Source organism: Phyllobates terribilis, unplaced genomic scaffold, assembly GCF_046119375.1.
Source record: "Phyllobates terribilis strain yellow unplaced genomic scaffold, ASM4611937v1 Scaffold_2__4_contigs__length_985480577, whole genome shotgun sequence".
Taxonomy (NCBI): Eukaryota; Metazoa; Chordata; class Amphibia; order Anura; family Dendrobatidae; genus Phyllobates; species Phyllobates terribilis.
The window spans coordinates 266,781,474-266,802,522 of record NW_027362762.1 but is presented as its reverse complement, the minus strand read 5'-3'; the positions used below and the strand labels follow the sequence as shown (position 1 = coordinate 266,802,522).

General features: G+C 45.6%; 1 protein-coding gene across 1 annotated transcript in view; it reads left to right on the top strand.

Moving 5' to 3' along the window:
* The window catches only part of EDNRB (endothelin receptor type B), a 55,928-nt gene that overhangs the window by 16,839 nt on the left and 18,040 nt on the right, over positions 1-21,049 (top strand). Inside the window, exon 3 of the mRNA XM_073664085.1 lies at positions 19,750-19,862. Coding sequence (XP_073520186.1) covers positions 19,750-19,862 — 113 coding nt within the window. The remainder of the gene's footprint in view (positions 1-19,749; positions 19,863-21,049) is intronic.

The following is a 21,049-nucleotide window of genomic DNA, read 5'->3' as shown; positions in this document are numbered from 1 at the left end:
CTTTTTGTTTGGCGGTATGGTGATAAAGCATTGTTTTTTGCTTCGGTTTTTTTTTTTTTTTTTTTTACCGTGTTCACTGAAGGGGTTAACTAGTGGGACCGTTTTATAGGTCAGGTTGTTCCGGACGCGGCGATACCAAATATGTGTACTTTTATTGTTTTTTTTTTATTTTTTTTATAATAATATTTATTGATGGGTACATTATATTTTTATTTTTGGTGTATTATTTTTTTTATTTTTTTATAATATTTTTGCACTTTTTTTTTTTTTTTTTTCCACTTTCACACAGTTTATACACTTTATTACTTTGTCCCACTCTGGGACTTTCACTTTTTTTTTTCTGATCGCCTGCATGGCACAGGAATGGAGCACCATCCCTATGCCATGAAGGCTGTCAGAAGTGCACAGTGTGAAGATTGCTTGGAGATGCACTGCGCATGTCCAAGCAATCTTCCTGCTCTCTGGTGACCCGGATGTTGTCATAACGACATCGGGTCATCATGGCAACACCCGGGAAGCCTTTGCAGACTGCGCTGGAAGCCGGAAGAGGAGGTGAGTATCGCCGATCACCTCCCCCTGCCCCCGCAATGCCGCGATCGACTTCGATCGCAGCATCGCGGGGGTTAATGTGCTGGGAGCGGTGCAGGACCGCTCCATGCACATAGTACCGGGTGTCAGCTGTGACAATCAGCTGACACCCGGCGGCGATCGCGCCCGCACAGCCTGTGTGCGCGCGCGATCGCGATGACGTACTAATACGGGTCTGGCTCTTAAGTCCCAGGGCACAGACACGTATTAGTACGTCAGATGTTATTAAGGGGTTAAAGTTTCTTCCACTTCACATGCAGGGATCTTGCAACGCATGGTTACTGACTGACATGATGCAAAATGATGTAAGCTGACACATTTTATATTTATTTGCTTCCCATAGAATTGCAAGATACCTACTTTTCCATTTTTATGTAAAAAAAAGCAAAAACAAATATTAGAATGAACACGACTGAAAAAGTAATGAAAGTAGCAAATGTGGTTCTTTATATTAAAATCATTGCATTACAAAGTAAAAGTTTAAAGGGAAGCTGTCACGTCCTAGTTGCTATGTACACTGCCCCCATTGCTTTGTTAGTGATGCAATATGCATCACTAACAAGCTGTTTTCATGAAAATCGGTGGTAGTATAATGATGTTATAACGTTTTATATACTTTGTCCTACCTGCTCGTATTCAGTCACAGGGATGTGATTCTCAGATTCAGTCATGGGCGGTGGCCGCGTTCAGTTAGTGCTGGCGCCACCCATAACATTTGAATACTGCTCCTGGCAAGCGCTAGGTTTGAGGGGCGCATTTGCACATGTCGGGCCGCTGGTCCGGCACGTGCTCACTGAGGCTGTGTGATTACCAGCTTCAGTGCGCACGCACTGTCACCTGTGGCCCCGGCTCGTGTGTGGTCAATGTATCTTGCGATCACCGTATGCGCAGTTATACTGCAGCGGTGACCACACGATACATTGATTACGCCCGCGCCGGGAGCTACATTTCACAGCACGTGGGCACTGAAGCTGGTAATCACATAGCATCACTGCGCACGCGCCGGACCAGCGGCCCAACATGTGCAAATGCGCATGCGCCCCTCAAATCTAGCGCTTGCCAGGAGCAGTATTTAAATGTCATGGGCGGCGCCAGCACTAACTGAACGCAGCAACCGCCCATGACTGAATCTGAGAATCACACCCCTATGACTGAATACGAGCAGGTAAGACAAAGTATATAAAACATTATAACATCATTATATTACAATTGATTTTCATGAAAACAGCTTGTTAGTGTCACGGGTGTGTCGCCACGAAGATCGTCACGAGTACACAGCCTGACTTCTCGCAGCTGACTTGTTGGTGCTTTGTGTTTTTCGGCAGTGAGGGAGTTAATTCTCTCTCTCTCTGTGCTAGACGAGGTCCAGCCTCCCCCAGCTGCAATCAATACTTCTGTAGTGAGACTCCTTCAAATGCCTGCTGGTCTGTTTGGGAAGTGTCGGTGAAAGCATTTCATTCAGACTTACAGAGCGGATCGTGGTGTTTGGAGTTTCTGAGATAAGTGTACTTGGAGTGTTTTTTCCCTTCCTCGCTTTATCATTTATCTCCTTTCCCGTTGGTGTTCCCTCTGTTGTAGTTGTGTAGTTGTTGTATGCAAGGTGGTTTTGGTTTTTCCCTTGTACTGTCTCGTTCGTCTAAGTACTGTGTGTGGGCATATTATTTCTTGTCCCCTTTTGTTGTGATCGGGGTCCTTCTCAGGACTAGATTACTTAGGTGCAGGGATCCTCAGGAGGTAGGGGTTACGCTGGCGGCCTGGACCTCTGTACCTTTAACAGTACCTCCAGGTTGAGGGATTAGTCAGGGCCCCAGCTTAGGGTCAGCTTAGGCCCCCTACCTCCAGTATACTGAGACAGCGTGACAGTTAGTGATGCACATTGCATCACTAACAACGCTATGGAGGCAGTGTACATAGCAACTAGGACGTGACAGGTTCCCTTTAAATTGGTCTCAGTTTGCTTGTATGGCATGTAACTACAGCTGCTGCAGCCGTCATGTGCAGGATGTCTTCATTGCAGAACTGGCAAGGACACCAGATCATGGGTGTTTAATGCTTATTTTCTTATGTTATAAAATTATCTTATAATTTCATTGATAAAAACATGACTATAATAATATTTGTAAGTAAAATAAGTCTTCATAACCTTTTTACCAATAAAAACAGCTGCAGCAATATGCTACATTTTTGGCACACAGTGATAAATATATTAAACCATCTATAAAGAAAAACCTAGGTTTATGTGTTACACAGAAATACAGTATATGTTATTGTTTTGGCACACTAATCTAAACTTCAGTCATGCCAAACTGTACTAACATTACACATCAATTCAATGCCAATTTCATGATTAATTCAATTTAAATAGAATTTGTAGTCTGGTTCACATTGTGCCCTTGACGCGCCCCCTGGGCCTCTGTTGTGCAGCGTTGCGCATGCGGGGAATACCCGGAGCCGGATCTGATAGGGGTAGTAGTCCTCGTGGCGGTGACCCAGTCCGTGCCCAGGGTGTCAAACCAAGTGGCAGAACTTAGAATAAGATGTTATATTGTTCGACTACGCCACCCGTTGATTGCGGCTATGAAGCCGCCGCTGCAGGGCAGACCGCTGAGGCCGGTGGTATGGGTGTGCAGCGTGGATAGTATAACCCCCAACGGGAGGGGTATGGCCTCAGGACAGCGGACGTGGATGATGGGGATAGCAGAATTGCACGCAGGCACTAGGAACCACTCAGAGACGGTGCGGTGTAGTTCAGGGTCTTTACTGGTGGCAAAGGTAGACCCTCCCGGGAGTACTGGCTAGCGATCGGGGCCTGGTCAGTCTGTGAGCAGATAGGATCTCCCCCGGCCAGGCGGAGTTGTAGGCCTCCCCGACTTATTGTGCTCTCCCTGGCTACCTTGCTAGAAGCGGGTAAAAGTAGCCCACGTCCCTGAGTGTACCGTGTGGTGCTCACCCGTATGGCCGGTGACTCGGGGCCTTCTGGTAGCCTCCGCTCCACAACGGCGGTGCTGGTCCCTTGCGTGTGACCGTGCCTTCGGGTTTCTTGGCCAGAGGACCTGAAATCCCCTGCCGGTCGGTTTCTGCTGCTGGGTATGGATCAGTCCCCACTGCCTCGGACTCCGTGTCCGGTGAGATCTCTTCAGTCAGGACGAGCTCTACAGCTTCCAGTCTCTGACCCCTTTTATCACTGCTCCCACATAGCTCCTGATCTTGCTCTCTCTGTATCTGCTCCACTCCAGACCAGACTGTGTCTCTGTCTGGGACTCCTCTTCTTCTCCTAACCCCGCCTCAGCCCCAGTTTATATAGGGGAAGTTCTTCCCCTCCCAGGACTGGGCAGGAAGTGTTGCATGCTTAGGGTTCCTGACCAGGAGACCTCCCACCTGCTCTCAGACGTAATATTGCTATTACTGTGGTAACCAGACCCCTGGGGTGCCACATTCCCCCCTAGTAAAATTTAGTACTCCGGGACTAAACATATTTTTGAAAACATAACAGGAACAATACAATAAGGGAAAACACGTTAGGGCGGTCACAGCGTGTCCGCAACCGGGTGCAGTTTTTGAAGCAATAAGGGTGTCCATTTCACCAAAGAACAGGGAGCCGTAACCAGGTGGGGGTCTGTCCTACCCCGAGTCTTTAGCAGTCTTAGTCCATTCCTGGGTTACGCTCCAAACATATATACAAAGAATCCCGGTTAATCCACAAAAGACACCTATAAAATAACTGGAAAAACATAATTATTTACAAGCAACAGTAAACAGGTAAATACCAGTAAAACAGTCTGAACACTTTAGATCCTCCAACGTACTGGCAACTGGCCTCTAGTGGCCCTAGTAGACCTACGGAGCTTACTGACCGGTCCTAAGCTACAGGGTGTAGGAGCTGTCAAAGGTAAGCTGGGCAGCTGTCTACGGGTTCTTTGGCTCACTAGGGGCACGGCAGGCTCACTATAAGCAGAGGGTCGATTCTCCTGGTCTGCTTGTGTGGGGTCTGCTGCCTCCTGGACCGGCTGTTCTTCCAGCTCTACCTGTTTTTCCGTAGGCACTTGGGATGCTGGCTGGAGGAAGGTGAGGACGGGTACCACAACAGCGCCATTTACTTGTGTCCAAGACCGAGGGAAGTCTCCGAGTACAGTACTGACCATTTCTTCCCTTTCCTCTGCGGGTCGAGGGTTTTCTTGATCTTCTTCAGGGTTTCGTAGCTGCTCGGGACACTTCTTCAGGTGATCTCGGGAGACAATGGCTGTGGTTTCTCCTCCATCCTTACTGATTGTGCAGATTTTTGGGTTTTCATGGCTTGATGGCAGTACGGTGTACGGGTCCTTCTCCCACTGGTCGTCCAACTTGTGGAGCCGTCTCTTCCTTTTCAAGACCTGCTCTCCAGGTACCAGGGGAACAGCGGGAGCATACTGGTTGTAAGTCTTCTCCTGTCTTTCTCTTGCTTGACAGAGACTTCGCTCAACGCTCTCCTGTACTTTCCGGTACTGCTGCTGCCTCTCTGTGTCCCAGTCTGCTTCTGGTGAAGTGTCCTCGGGTGTCAGGACTCCCATATCCAGATCAACAGGCAGCTTACCAGGTCTTGCTCTCATTAGGTAAGCCGGGGTACAGTTGGTAGAACCTACAGGGATGTGGTTGTATAGGTCCACCAGATCAGGCAGTTTCTCAGGCCACAGACTGCGTTCTTCCAGGGGCAACATTTTCAGAAGGTCTATCACCACCTGGTTAATCTTCTCGCAGAGTCCATTAGTTTGCGGATGATAGGGTGTTGTTCTTATCTTCCGGCAGCCATACAGAGTGCAGAACTCCTAGAAGACTTCCGCTTCAAAGGCAGGTCCCTGGTCCGTCAGCACCTGCTCTGGGTATCCGTGTGGACGGCAGAAGTGCTGCTGAAAGGCTCTAGCTGCTGTTTGAGCCGTTAAGTCCTTGACGGGGACTACAACCAAGAACCGGGAGTAGTGATCCACGATGGTTAACGCATAGACGTAGCCACTTCTGCTGGGGGTCAGTTTTACATGATCCAAGGCTACCAGTTCCAACGGCTGCCTGGTGACGATGGACTGCAGGGGAGTCTTCTGACTGGCACGGTCCTTCCTTCTTAGGTTGCATGGGCCACAGTCTCTGCACCACCTCTCGATGGTTCCTCTCATGCCTACCCAGTGGAACCGCCCGCGCAGCAGGAACTCCAGCTTCTTCCATCCGAAGTGCCCAGCTCCGTCGTGGTATGCCTCCAGTACCATAGCCGCGTCTCTTCTTGGCACCACTACTTGCCAGATCAGTTCATGCGTCTGGGAGTTAACCATTCTACGGCACAACTTCCCCTTGTAAAGGAACAGTCGACTCTTCTCAGCCCACAGTTGCTTGGTTTCCTCCGGAGCGTCTGGGTCAAGGCGAGCATCTGGCTGAGTCAGCATCTCCTTCACCAGTCGGACGGTGGGGTCACTGTCTTGCGTTTCCGCCCAGTTGTAATGAGGTAAGGGGTTGAACGTAGCGGATTGCTTACCCCTTACATGGTGGGAATACTGGGTAGTCCCATGACGGTGGAACGCGGGGAGTTCAACTTCTTCCAGTTCCTCTGGATCTTCCCCTACGTCCGGTAGGTTTGGCATTCTGGACAAGGCATCCGCGTTGGTATTGGAGCGTCCTGCCCGGTATTTGATCGTGAATTCATAGTTGGACAGGCGGGCCATCCATCTCTGCTCCAGGGCACCGAGTCTTGCAGTGTCCAGGTGTGTCAACGGGTTGTTATCCGTGTACACGGTGAACCGGGAAGAGGCGAGGTAGTGCTTAAAGCGTTCGGTGACTGCCCACACCACTGCCAGGAATTCTAGCTTGAATGAGCTGTAATTCTCAGGGTTTCTTTCGGTGGGTCGCAGTTTTCGGCTGGCGTAAGCAATTACCCGTTCTCTCCCCTGCTGGATCTGGGACAGTACGGCTCCTAGCCCGATGTTACTTGCGTCGGTGTAGAGGATAAAGGGCTGGCTGTAATCAGGGTATGCCAGGATTTCATCCCCCGTGAGGGCCATCTTCAGCTGGCAGAAGGACTCTTCTTCCAGCTTCTCCCATCTGAAGGGCGGCTTCTGGTTCTTGGCCTTCCTGGACTGGCCTATCAGGAGGTCCTGCATAGGAGCTGCCTTTTTGGTGAAACCGGGAATGAATCTTCGGTAGTAGCCTACCAACCCGAAGAACTGCCGTACTTCCCTTACGCTGGAGGGTCTTGGCCATTCCTTAATCGCGGTGATCTTATCAGGGTCGGGAGCCACTCCGTCAGCACTCACCACGTGTCCCAGGTACTGCACTTTTGGTTTTAGCAGGTGACACTTCGACGGTTTCACCTTCAGACCGTATTTTGCCAGGGCTTCAAACACTTCCGCCAGGTGTTTCAGGTGGTCCTCGTAGGTTTTGGAATAAACTATAACATCGTCCAGGTACAGCAGGACCGTCTCAAAGTTCCGGTGTCCCAGACAGCATTCCATCAATCGTTGGAAGGTTCCTGGTGCGTTGCAGAGTCCGAACGGCATGCAGGTAAACTCGCTAAGTCCCATCGGGGTGGTGAATGCGGTCTTCTCCCGGTCCGCCTCTGCTACAGGAACCTGCCAGTACCCGCTAGTGAGATCCAAAGTGGAGAAGAAGTTAGCAGATTTTAAAGCAGCCAAAGACTCCTCTATCCTTGGTAAGGGGTACGCATCTTTGTGTGTGATACGGTTGATTTTCCGGTAGTCTACACACATTCTCATGGTGTTGTCTTTTTTTTTAACCAAGACTAGTGGAGCTGCCCAGGGGCTACAGCTATCCCTGATTACCCCAGCCTCCTTCATGTCTCTAAGCATCCCCTTGGCGTGTTGGTAGTGTGCAGGGGGTACGGGTCGGTATCTCTCCTTTATGGGAGGATGGTCTCCCGTGGGGATGTGGTGTTCTACCCCCTTTACTCGCCCGAAGTCTAACGGGTGTTTACTAAACACTCTCTCGTACTCTTGAACCACCCGATAGACTCCCTGTTTCTGGTGTGAGGGAGTGGAGTCAGTACCCAAATGTAGTTGCTGACACCAGTCCTCCATTTGTTGCTTAGAGCCGTTACCTTCCTCTGGTTGAGATGGAGGCAAGGGTTCCACGGCCTGTACAGAATTCTGGTTTATGGTGAACAATTTGGCTAGCGTGGCATACCGGGGCAGGTGTACTTCTCTCTCCCCGATATTTATGATGCGAACGGGCACCCTCCCATGGCGTACATCGACCACCCCCCGTGCTGTCAAAATGGTGGGCCTACTGTCTGAGTAGACTGGTTCCACCATTGCCTGGTAATCTCTACCTCTCAGACCAATAGCTGCCCGGCACCAAATCATCATTTCACTTTTCGGGGGCATGGCAATAGGGAAAGGGTCACACATTCTCACGCTACCAATCTCACCACCGGAGAGTTCCACCTGTTGCCGTTGCATCAGTGCCCGGATCTCTTTTTGGAGCACTCGCTGCTGGCCGGAACTGGCGTTCTTGGCAACCTGCTGTAAAATGAGAATCACCTCTGCAAGACAATTTTCAATCACATTAGTTCCCAAGGTTATTCTAGGGTGACTCTCATGACGGTCTATGTCCACTATTATCAGTCCTTGTGCCGCCAGTTCGACTTTACCAATCTTAATGGTCACCTCTTTGAATCCCACCTGCGGCACGGGCTGACCATTGCTGGCGATGATACTCAGGTCGTCATTTGGGTAGCGGGTTATGTCCGAGTCATTCCAGTACTGCTTGAAGAGCACGTACGGGATGGTGGTCACCTGTGACCCAGTGTCACGCCAGTTTGATGGGCCTGATGGTCTTATGCCTGGGGGTTGGCCCTCTACCCCAGGTTGTGCCCGTTTAAATGACAGTACCTTGCCACATGTCCGGGTTGATTGCAGCGGCGGCAGATGGGTCGTCCATCCTCGTTGTATCTGTCGCTGGGTCTTCCTCTGGCCGGTGGGGTCCTCCTCAGTCGGCGCCACGGGACGTCCTCCGGTCCGGATGCCAGCTGGATCTTTCCTGGAGAAGAGACCTGTAAAGACTGCACAGTTCTGGTTAGCACGGCAACGCTCTTAGTCAGCTCTTGGACCTGATGGTGCAGGTCTGTAGCCGGGTCACTGTTTAAAGCCTGCGCATCAGCTCCCACAGGCCCTGCCGACAAGGGCGCCGTCTCCTGGTGGTAAGTGGTAGTAGGGCGTCTGTGGGTCACAGCGCCACCTGGTGCCGGTTCTCGGAGCACCCGGATGGCTCTGTCCTTGAACTGTGCAAAGTCCAGATGAGGGTCCTGTAAGGCCATTGCCCGCAACTGGGTTCGGTGGGCATTGCAATGTAGACCCTCTATAAATTGTTCAGTCAACAGCTTGTCTTCGTTTCCCACGCCGTCAGGGTCGGCCTGCTTAATGGCTCTCAGGGCCTCTTGTAGGTTTAGTGCATAGTCCCTTATATTCTCATGTGCTCGCTGCTTGCACCCGTAGAATCTAAGCTTGATCTCGGCTGAGGTACGGGTATCAAAGGTGTCCTTCAGCCGGGCTAGTATCTCTGCGACAGTCCTCCTCCTCCCGAGTGGCCAGGACTTTACCTCCCTTTGGGCTGCCCCTTTTAATTGAGCCACCAGGATGCTCACTTTTTGCTCCTCTGTGAGGGGGTACACCTGGAAGAGGTTATCCAGCCTTTCTCTGAAGTCATTTAGGGTATGTGACTCCCCTGAGTACTGGGGTAGCCAGGCTGCCCCCGGGATATAGGGCATAGTGAAAGGCATGACCGCAGCAGCGGTGGCGCTGGCGGTGGCTGTGGCAGTGAAGCTCTCCTCTGTATCCGACATCCTCCTCCCCCCTAGTGGACCGTGGCCTACCTTGCGATGATCCTCTTCCGTAGGCTGCGGCTCCGCAGTGGATCGTCAGGGTTGAGGACCTTCCGTCGCGCTCCTGTGACGTCGGCGTCTGCTGGGCTCCTTCCAGGACCTTACGCAACGTCCGGACGTGAGGCGGAGCTTCAGTTCTCGCGCGCTTTCAGAGTCCATGCCCCTCTTCTTCCCGCGCGGCGTCCTCAAGATGGCGTCCAATGGCGGGAAAACTCCATGGATGGCGGGAAGAAGGCAGAAGATGGCGTCGGATGGCGGGAAAACTCCACGGATGGCGGGAAGAAGGCAGAAGATGGCGTCGGATGGCGGGAATCCTCACCACAGGTAAGTTTAAAAGTCTCTTTTTCAGGCACGCAGTACCCGGTGGTTGTGGGCACGAGATCCTGCCGACTACGCCAAAGTTGACGCGCCCCCTGGGCCTCTGTTGTGCAGCGTTGCGCATGCGGGGAATACCCGGAGCCGGATCTGATAGGGGTAGGAGTCCTCGTGGCGGTGACCCGGTCCGTGCCCAGGGTGTCAAACCAAGTGGCAGAACTTAGAATAAGATGTTATATTGTTCGACTACGCCACCCGTTGATTGCGGCTATGAAGCCGCCGCTGCAGGGCAGACCGCTGAGGCCGGTGGTACGGGTGTGCAGCGTGGATAGTATAACCCCCAACGGGAGGGGTATGGCCTCAGGACAGCGGACGTGGATGATGGGGATAGCAGAATTGCACGCAGGCACTAGGAACCACTCAGAGACGGTGCGGTGTAGTTCAGGGTCTTTACTGGTGGCAAAGGTAGACCCTCCCGGGAGTACTGGCTAGCGATCGGGGCCTGGTCAGTCTGTGAGCAGATAGGATCTCCCCCGGCCAGGCGGAGTTGTAGGCCTCCCCGACTTATTGTACTCTCCCTGGCTACCTTGCTAGAAGCGGGTAAAAGTAGCCCACGTCCCTGAGTGTACCGTGTGGTGCTCACCCGTATGGCCGGTGACTCGGGGCCTTCTGGTAGCCTCCGCTCCACAACGGCGGTGCTGGTCCCTTGCGTGTGACCGTGCCTTCGGGTTTCTTGGCCAGAGGACCTGAAATCCCCTGCCGGTCGGTTTCTGCTGCTGGGTATGGATCAGTCCCCACTGCCTCGGACTCCGTGTCCGGTGAGATCTCTTCAGTCAGGACGAGCTCTACAGCTTCCAGTCTCTGACCCCTTTTATCACTGCTCCCACATAGCTCCTGATCTTGCTCTCTCTGTATCTGCTCCACTCCAGACCAGACTGTGTCTCTGTCTGGGACTCCTCTTCTTCTCCTAACCCCGCCTCAGTCCCAGTTTATATAGGGGAAGTTCTTCCCCTCCCAGGACTGGGCAGGAAGTGTTGCATGCTTAGGGTTCCTGACCAGGAGACCTCCCACCTGCTCTCAGACGTAATATTGCTATTACTGTGGTAACCAGACCCCTGGGGTGCCACACCCTATTCATTTAAATGCAAGCAAAATACTACATTTCCCCATCAGTGACTGCACTAAGTTACAGTTAACAGCCCATGACCAGTGATCCACAAAGATGGATTCATTTTACAAACTTGAATCCAATGAAAGATAATTTATCACTTGATATGACTTTTGGTAATAATACCCATATTAATGTGAAACACGTTTCTAGTTTAGTCAACTTCAATGCATGAGATAAGATCAGTATTTGTTTGTAGTTTCCTAAAAATCAAGAAACTATAGAGGAAGGTTCCTAGTTCATCCTTTTATTTTACAGGCCATTTCCTTACTCCTACTATCTGCACTTGTTTAAAACATAATCTTTAATGTACTTTCTTAATATTTATATTACTTATTAAAAGCTGTTGTATGTCCGTTTTTTTTTCCTTTTAGTGGTTAATGTAAAGCCTAATAAATATTAATTATAAAAGGGCTTACCTGCAGTTCTTCACTTTCATCAATCAAACCACTCTCGTATTTGGTCTTGCAGTTGAATAAAGTCCAATGATATTATTATTAATTATGATTATCATTATGTACTGATTCCATGGTGCTGTACATGTGAAAATGGCTTTACACTAGTGTTGTGCGAGCATGCTTGGTTAACTCTTACACTGAGCACGCTCGGGTGCTGCTTAAGTATTTTCGGCGTGCTCGGCGTCTATGCTCGAGCCGCCTCGGCTGCTTGTGTCGCAGATGTTAGACAGCAGGTATTGCCTAACAAACATGCTCAGTGAAAGGGTTAACCGAGCACGCTCACGCAACACTAGTTTACACACCAAATACAAATTTAAATTCCAATGAACAAACTAACAGTGACAGACTGGTACAGAGGGGGAAAGGAGCCTAGATTACAGTCTACAAGGTAATGGGGAAGGGGACAGTAGGTTGGAGGGTTGCAGTAGGTGACAGCAAGGTCACTGCAGGCTATAAGCTTTCTTGAAGAGATGGGTTTTCAAGTTCTGTCTGAAGGGTCCGAATGTTTGAGTCAATTGGACATGTTGGGGCATGGAATTCCAGAGGATGGGTGATGCTCACAAGAAGTCTTGAAGGCAATTGGATGAGGAACGTACAAGAGTGGAGGAGAGAAGGAGGTCATGTGAGGACTGGAGATTATGTGTGGGAAGATATCAATTAATTCGGAGATATATGGAGGAACAGATATTAGACGGATGGCTTTGTAGGTCAAAATTCGTTTTTTAAACTTTATCTGTTGGGTAATTGGGAGCTGCTGAAGAGTCTTGCAGAGCAGAGAGGCAGAGGAGTAGCAAGGGGAGAGGTGGATTAGTCAGGCAGCAGAGTTAAGGATCGACTGAAGAAGTGCAAGAGTGTTAGTTATAGGAGGTCACAAAGGAGGATATTGCCGTAGTCGAGGCGGGAGATGATGAGGGGATACACTAACATTTTAGTAGATTCAGGGTTGAGGAAGGGACGAATTCTGAATATTTTTTGTGTTGGAGGCTGCAGGAGGTGGTAAGAGCTTTTATTTGTGGTTCGAAGAGCAGAGTCAAGGGATACTCCGAGGCAGTGGACTTCTGGTACAGAGGAAAGTATGAAGTCGTTTATCATGATAGATATGTCTGGAAGGGAAGTTAAATGAGACGGTGAAGAGATTATTAGTTCAGTTTCGTCTACATTAAATTTTAGAAAGCGTGATGAGAAGCAAGAGAATATGATAGACACTCTGGGATTCTGGACAACAGAGAGGTGACGTCTGGGCCAGATAGGTAGTTTTGAATGTCATCAGCATATAGATATAAAGAAATAGTCGGCACTCCGTAGTCCTTGTTAGTAATGGTGGTGAACGTGGAGAAATAGATTTGCAAGCAAAGTAGAAGGATCCCGGCACTCACGTGTATACGATCAATTCATTTATTCCACATGTAGGAAAACTATAACAAAACGTTTCAGCCGCTTGCAGGCTTTTGTCAATTATGGATAACAAGACAAATTCCACACATATATAGAAAAATTTAGAGGAAATTACATCATACAAAGAAAAATATTATAGAAAACCACAACTGAACATTACACAAAATATAACATCATACTTGAAATAATAAATAAACATCATAAATAAACAATAAAACAAAAAACAAAAATAGACGTCAAAAAATGACATCATAAATAGTATCTCCATACCAGTACAACAAAATATTAAATACAAAAACCTAAACATTCTTGCATATAACACCAAAAATTCCTCCAAATATTAAATATCCCATTGTTGATTCACCTATCTAGAATATATAAATAAACAATCCATAATTATTACAATTAATGCCATTTTATATAAAACATTTTTGAAAGTTATTTTATTAAAGATTTTTTATAAAGATTTTTTTAAAAACTTTTTATAATTTTTATTAATTTTATTTTATTAATTTTATAATGCTCACTCAATTTAATTAATATTTTTAATTCATTGACACTAATCCTCAAAAAAGTACCAATAATCAGATAATTTTGTATAGGGTCATGCCATAATTATAGCATCACAAACCATTAAATTTCCACCTAATCATATTCATAGTCACTCCTACCACTAATTCTATTGTCAAAATGGATTACATCAAGTTATTACCAATAAAAAATGAGAGCGATCACAAGAATATAATATTATGCCCAATATAATATATTTCACTGCTGCAAGATATGGCCATATCTTTAGATTGCCTTCTTATTGGCCTCATCCAATACTGTAATATCCCGAAAAAATATTCATTGATTTTGAATGGTCTGAAAAAAGGAAAAATAATGATTTAGAACATTTGGCTTACACTGTATTCTTTATTCAAACCATTGGGAGATAAACTATTAAGTGTGAAAATCCAAAATGCCTCTCTCCTCAAAAGGAGTTTTTTGAGGCTTCCCCCTCTTCTGGGTACACTTGCTTCTTCAATTACTTGATATTTTAATTGTGCCACAGAGTGTTTTTTTTCTTTAAAATGCAGTGGTAACGGCAGTGTAGTATCGCAACATCTAATAGTAGATTTATGCTTATTAATGCGTACACGACTGCCTGTGTAGTCTCGCCTATATAAATAGAGCCACAAGGGCACTTTATCAAATAGATAACGTTGGAAGATTTATCTCTTCCAAGTAAGGGGGTGGCAGAAATATTCTCCTCTGATAACATTGTTACATTGCGCACATCCGAAACAGGGATATGTTCCTTTACTTTATGTACTAAGGAATGTCTGTCTGGGGATCAATAAATCACTACCCACGTCAGCACGCACTAATTTATCCCTGATGTTAGGAACCTTTATATTACAAATTCAGGGAGGTGTCTGGAATTCATTCACAGGTGGGAAAGCTTCCCTCAAAATATGCCAATGTTTTTTAATTATTTTATCCACTCTAACATTAATCGGATGGTATTGTCTTCAAACATCCACCGTGCTAGGCAACTCCATGACTTTACTGCACTTCTTTTTGAGCCACTCCTTTGTTGCCTTGGCTCTATGTTGTGGATCATTGTCTTGCTGAAGACCCATCTTCAATGCTCTTACTAAGGGAAGGAGGTTGTTGGCCAAAATCTTGCGATACATGACCCCATCCATCTTCCCTTCAGTGCGGTGCAGCCGTCATGTCCCTTTTGCAGAAAAGCACCCATAAAGTATAATGTTTCCCCCACCATGCTTCACGGTTGGGATGATGTTCTTAGGGTTGTACTCATCCTTCTTCATCCAAGCACGGCAAGTTGAGTCAATGCCAAAGAGCTCAATTTTTGTCTCATCTGACCACAGCACCTTCTCTCAATAACTCACAGAATCATCCAGGTGTTCATTAGCAAACTTCAGATGGGCCTGCACATGTGCCTTCTTGAGCAGGGGGACCTTTCGGGCACTGCAGGATTTTAAACCTTTAAGGAGTAATGTGTTGCCAATGGTTTTCTTGGTGACTGTGGTCCCAGCTGCCTTGAGATCATTAACAAGTTCCCCCCGTGTAGTTTTAGGCTGATCTCTCACCTTCTTCATGATCAAGGATACCCCACAAGGTGAGATTTTGCATGGTGCCCAAGATCGATGTCGATTGACAGTCATTTTGTATTTCTTCCATTTTCTTACTATTGCACCAACAGTTATATTTTTCTTCAAAAAATTGGAAATATCTCACCCAATATTCTGGTCTACTAGGTAAATAGGGAGTTCATCCTCATCCAAGGTAACAAAGAACAGAATCCTCATCAGGTCTGGGAAAGGTAGAGATGGGAGCACTTAGCCATATTAAGCCCTGTGGGTCAATATCATGACCCTGTAGCCACACTATTCTGACAACCAGCAGGGTGGGCAGTGGATATTCAGCCTTTAATCTGTCATGATACATGCAAATGTCCTCCCCGATGACCCATTGGGAGAAACGCAGAGCTGTTTAGGGTCAGTCCAGCTGAGGGAAAACTGTGGACTGCCCTTGTAAGGCCAGGAGTTATGGGGCATGCAGAGTTATGATATTGACCCATAGGACTTAATAGGGCTAATTGCTCCCATCTCTACCCTTTCCAGACCTGTTGAGGATTATGTTCATTGCTACCTTGGATGAGGAGGAACTCCATATGGACCAGAATATTGGGTGAGAGATTTCCAATTTTTTCCATCCGAGAATGTAAATATGTTGGTATTTCCTCTTATACTTTATATGTATTATGTATGACCATTGGCGGTCTGTTCATTTTATCTATGTACATGAAAAACGGAGTTTTATTATTCTTACCTTGCTGCTACCTATCATAAGAATAACAGCATAAATGCTGCATCTTGTCATGGTGTTTAGGACTTGCATTACTATTCCTTATACATAGATATGAGGAAAGAAGATGGATATTGGTTAGACTGGGTGCTGGAGGGGGTGAAAAGCCTAGTTACTATATATACTATATATATATTTTAAATGAAGAACATGTTGATCTACTGGTTGAAAGTCACTTCATCAACAGAAACCCAATCTACTAGTACTTTTAACAGCATGTATTTTACTTGGAGTCTAAAAATTTTTATTGAGTGTTGCTCAACAGGAAAAGATCTGTAAACTATGAAATTCAAGTACTCAACACAAGCACTAAGCAGCATCACAGCACTTTCTACTAGCCTTAGTTTACCATACTTTATCAGCCATGCATGTTATTGTATCTGCCTGCTGGCAAATATGTACAGTTGGGAATTGTAATGAATTTGTAAAAAAAGAAACAAGCAGAATATTTTCAAGGGTTTTGCCTCTTCCTAATATGTTATGTTAGAAAATAAGCAGCTGAGCTGTGATAATCACATCCAGGTGATAATATATGGTTGATGTTTTGAATGACAATGCTATATATCAGTGTTGACAAGTTACAACAATTACCCTTTGTACCTTAGGATCCATGGAATTATCATTGACTATATATTCTAGCGATTGCACCCAACAATAAGTTAAAAATAATTTCAAAACAAAAAGTCATTGGAAAAATTGTCTAAATTCTCCTTTCAGACATCTAGAGAATAATTATTGTATGGGAAGCAGGAGACTAAAGGCCTCCGTACACATTAGACTATTTGAGGCCGAACCTGCCGATATCATGTATGGTGGCGCCAGCCATCTGATTGTTGGGAGAGATGTCGATCGTGCATGTCTGATTTCAGACTGCCAATTGCATTAATCTCCTGGAGATAAGACGCCAGCCGACGTGCAGACAGTTGCTTTTTCATAGAGGACACAGGACTGCTCGGCACAGCAAGCATAATTATGTATGGGAAAGTCATCTGAGATGGCTGTCGGACAAAGCATCGTTCATCTGACTGTCACCTAATGTGTATGGCCAGCTTAAAAGGGTTGTCCAAGTTTGCACTTTATGTGACTACAGACTCGTGAATCCTCACATCACACACAGTGCGCAGTGTCAGGATTCTCTGATGCAGCGTGATCCGGCGGTCGTATGACTGCAAGTATGCAATATGCATAATTCCAGCCACATTCCGACTAAACATGCACAGCCTCGCTCAATTCACTTGTATTGTACTTAGATCAGGTGGGGAGTGGTGGGAGGAGCTGCCTAATAAACCCCCTTCTGTATGGGGATAGGCCAGAGAATCTCACCTCTGCAAGACATGATGGGGTTAAATGCCTGCAGAAAATGGCCATGCCTCTCTATAGCCAGGTGGAGACTTACCAGCAGCAAGGGGAAGCACCAGTGTTGGAAATGCTACAAAGGGCAGCTCAGCGAGACAGCCCATGACTGGGGAGAGCAGAGTGGTGACCGCAGTGGATAGGGCTGCGCCTACCGCCCAAGCGAGTTGCTGGCGTAACAGGGGTCACTGATGTGCCTCTATAACTGAAAGTCGGAGGCTGCCGAAAGGAATAAAGCTCATCCTCTCATGTGCAGCAGCCGTATGGCTTCAGCACACTATTAACCTGCAGATTAATCCCATATCTGCAGATTAATAGCATTTTTCACATGATGGGTTCCTTTTAATATGACAAATGCAGGCCTTTTCTCATTGCAAACACTTATCCTACTACTGTTTTATAATTCAGTAAAATCTAACACCCACATATAGCCAGACATATGACAGTAGATTTAAGAACTAAATGCTAAATTGATTAATAATTAAAAACAGGATCAGTAAAGTCCAAAATCCAAGACATCACAGAAAAAAAGATAACAAACTGTGCTAATAGAAAACATGTTTCTGGAGATATTTTCAGTCATTCTCTAATGATATGCTGGAGATTATCTCTGCAGCATTTTACAAACCATCATATTTAATCATTAGCTCATTGGTTGATTAGCCAGTAAATGGAAATAGAGGAATTCAAATGTCCTACAGCAAAGTCTGGCCACACATCTGCCAAAGACGTCCAACTGGTGATCGAAGGTCCATGTGCAGCCATTATTTTGCAATTGCGGCTTCCAAAAATACAGCTGAATTTTTATTCATCTTGCTGCAGGCTTTTCTAAGAAAGTATTTTAACAGCTACAGCTCCAATTGGACATCCAAGAATAGCATGAGGGGCTCTGGCTTTTCTACTGCCCTTCAGTTATCTTCTGTTGCATTAGTTATACCTCAGTTTCATTACAAAGTGGTCAGTGCAATTTTAATCAGCATGTCAGTAAGAATGGTTATATGGAGACATGTAAACATGTTATAGCTGGCTTTTAAAGTTTAGTTGTCCTGTATCAGATAAACGCTGCTGTAATATGCATCAAAGGAAGCTGCTTTGATCTTCACAGTGTTCATGTATGTTAAACATTAACATAACCGTCTGCACATTGAGGTTTTTACGGTAACTAGCGGTGCACATGTCACGTTGAAAAGCTGTCACAGCTGTGCATAGTCCAGAGCCAGAGGTACTGCATGAAGCAAACACATGACATAGTCACATAGCAGCTGTACATAGGTGTGCTGCGCTCAGACTTGGAGGAGAAGGGAGGCACGCGCGGGCTGAGTATATGCAGCTGCAGTTGGCAAAGAGGGAGGCTCAGATTTATAATAAATTAAGCTCAATGTAATTCAAGGTGTATCTCTAGTAACAGTACAAACTAATGAAATGACTATGAGAACCATTCTGCTGGTCTCAGTAATGGTGGGGTCTCAGAACTTATACCTAACCAATCAGATTTGATGACATATCTAGTCAATACATATGTCATCAAAGTCTTTGGTGGGAAAGCTGCAGTCAGAACTTGATTATATGGGTATATATGATTATTATTATTATTATTATTATTATTATTATTATTATTATTATGTCTATATGCCACGTACCAGCTGGGTTTTTCCTACAAAAGACACTTCACATGGACAGTGTTTTTTCTGAACCAACATTTCTTATTTTCTGATCTCTTTTGCAGCAGCTTTGCTGCTGGTGCTTCAGTCGTTATGTATTAAAGGGAACATGTCACATGAAAAAATGCTATTAACCTGCAAATATGGGGCTAATCTGCAGATTAATAGCGTTCTGAACCTGCCCAATATCTGGACCTAGAGCTCCACTGACAAGAGGAAATTAACTTTATTCTTCCCGGTAGAATTCGGGTTTCAAACCGGCACAGGTTCAGTCACTGCTCTATGTATAGAGAGAGGCGGCTGTAACTGCAACCCCAGCACTGACTGACAGTAGCTCAGTATTTAGAGTCGTCTGTCAGTCAGTGCCAGGGTCACAGTTACAACTGCCTCTCTCTATACATAGAGCAGTGACTGAACCCATGCCGGCACCGCCCCATCACTGAAACCCAAACACTACCAGGAGGAATAAAGTTAATTTCCTCCCGGCAGCGGGGCTCTCAGTGCCGGCAATGGGCAGATTCAGAATGCTATTAACATACAGATAAACCTATATATGCAGGTTAATAGAATTTTTTCACATCTGGTCATGCATGAGACCTGCCACTCAATTGACTTCTTATGTGGGTGATGATAATGTCAAGTGCAGCACTCTACTATCATGCGCAATTGTCTGGTCAAGGAAGCCAGGGGAGAAGGGGTTAGCAGCAATACCCACACCAATTATCATCTATCCAGTGGATGTGTAACACTTTTTGTAGGTGGGAATACTCCTTTATGATTATTGAATGAAATTCTGCCTTCAGGGACATCCAAATAACTGCAGAAATGCTTCTCAATTATAAGAAAATTGTGATTTCATTACACAATTTTTCTTTTTGGAAAATTAGGAATTGTATAACAAATTGAATTAGCTTATTAGCATACATTTACATGAGATATTCTATAGTCATACAGTAGCAACTAGTAAATATTTTTTAACATGTGATTTATAAAATGGTATCTAAATCCTCTGGTCCAATTATTATGACAGAAATTAAATCTAAAAACCGCATCTTTTCTTTCCTTTTATATTTAAAGCTGTTATCTCAAAAATGGCCTTTTGGAGTTGAAATCTGCAAATTGATGCCATTCCTGCAAAAATCTTCTGTTGGAATCACAGTTCTCAGCCTTTGTGCACTTAGTATTGACAGGTACTTATTATAATGAATAATATAATAACAGTGTATATTATCAAACTGATTACATCTTTATATTTCTTAAAAATGACCTATACTACACAGAAAACAGATGTGAATATTAACATTGTATTAAAATTGATCTATAAACAGTGCCAGTCAAAAATTTCAGCACACCTGTTTATGCATTGGTTTTCCTTGTTCTTATTGGAATGTGCACATTGCAAATTCAGACAGAAGACAGCAGAAACCACAAAGGTACACATATGGAAACAAATAGTAAAGAAATATGGGTGAAAAAACTACATATACAGTATGTAATAAACCTTAGATTCCTAAAAGTTACCCCCTTTTACTGTGATAACAGAGTTACACCCTCTTGGCATTCTCTCAATCAGTGTCACATGATTTCCAAGAAATTCTGTTCACCGGTCAGGGACTTCTAGTACCATAAACTTAAGCAATATATTGGTGGCTGCTTGCAAGTACTCAATGCTTAAAAGGAATTGGTCTAGAGGTTTTGTATACGTAATCTGAGGAGAGCATGAGGTAGGGGTAAAAACATAAATTTCAATGATGTGTAATTTATTAAGCTGTGTGCTGTTGTTTACTTACAATAAAGGTTTCATCACTAGGACATTATCATGGCTGTGACTAGCAGACCACATGAGCAGTGGTACAAACACGCCCCCTCCTGTGATAAGCACCTCACTGTCTATAGACAGTGTAAATACAGATCTGTACATGCTAAATCTAAGAACTTCAATTGTGTCAGAACCACTGCACCCAGTAAACTCAGTGATACATGATTGGATTCAGGGTCTTTTCTCCTACATTATGCTGCTCTCAGATTAGGTAGCAAAAACCTGGTGACAGATTCCTTTTAATTAGGCGCTCAGCTGAGGACGTACCTATTCGCTGGAATGCCTAGGCGTCATGGGAACACAAAACCATGTTCAGGGAGACTAGTTCAAGCACGTTAATCAATATTAAAAGTAGCAACCATTTCACTAAAGGCCAAGCTCTCAGAAAATAACAATATCAATAACCACAAGAGGGTGCACATTGCATATGAATACAAATTACACAGACTAACAGAAATCTACTTGTATAGTGGGAAGAAGGGGAAACCTCCTATGATATGAAAAACCAATAGGGGGCACACTGACATGGATTGTAGAGACCTACAGTATGTATATATA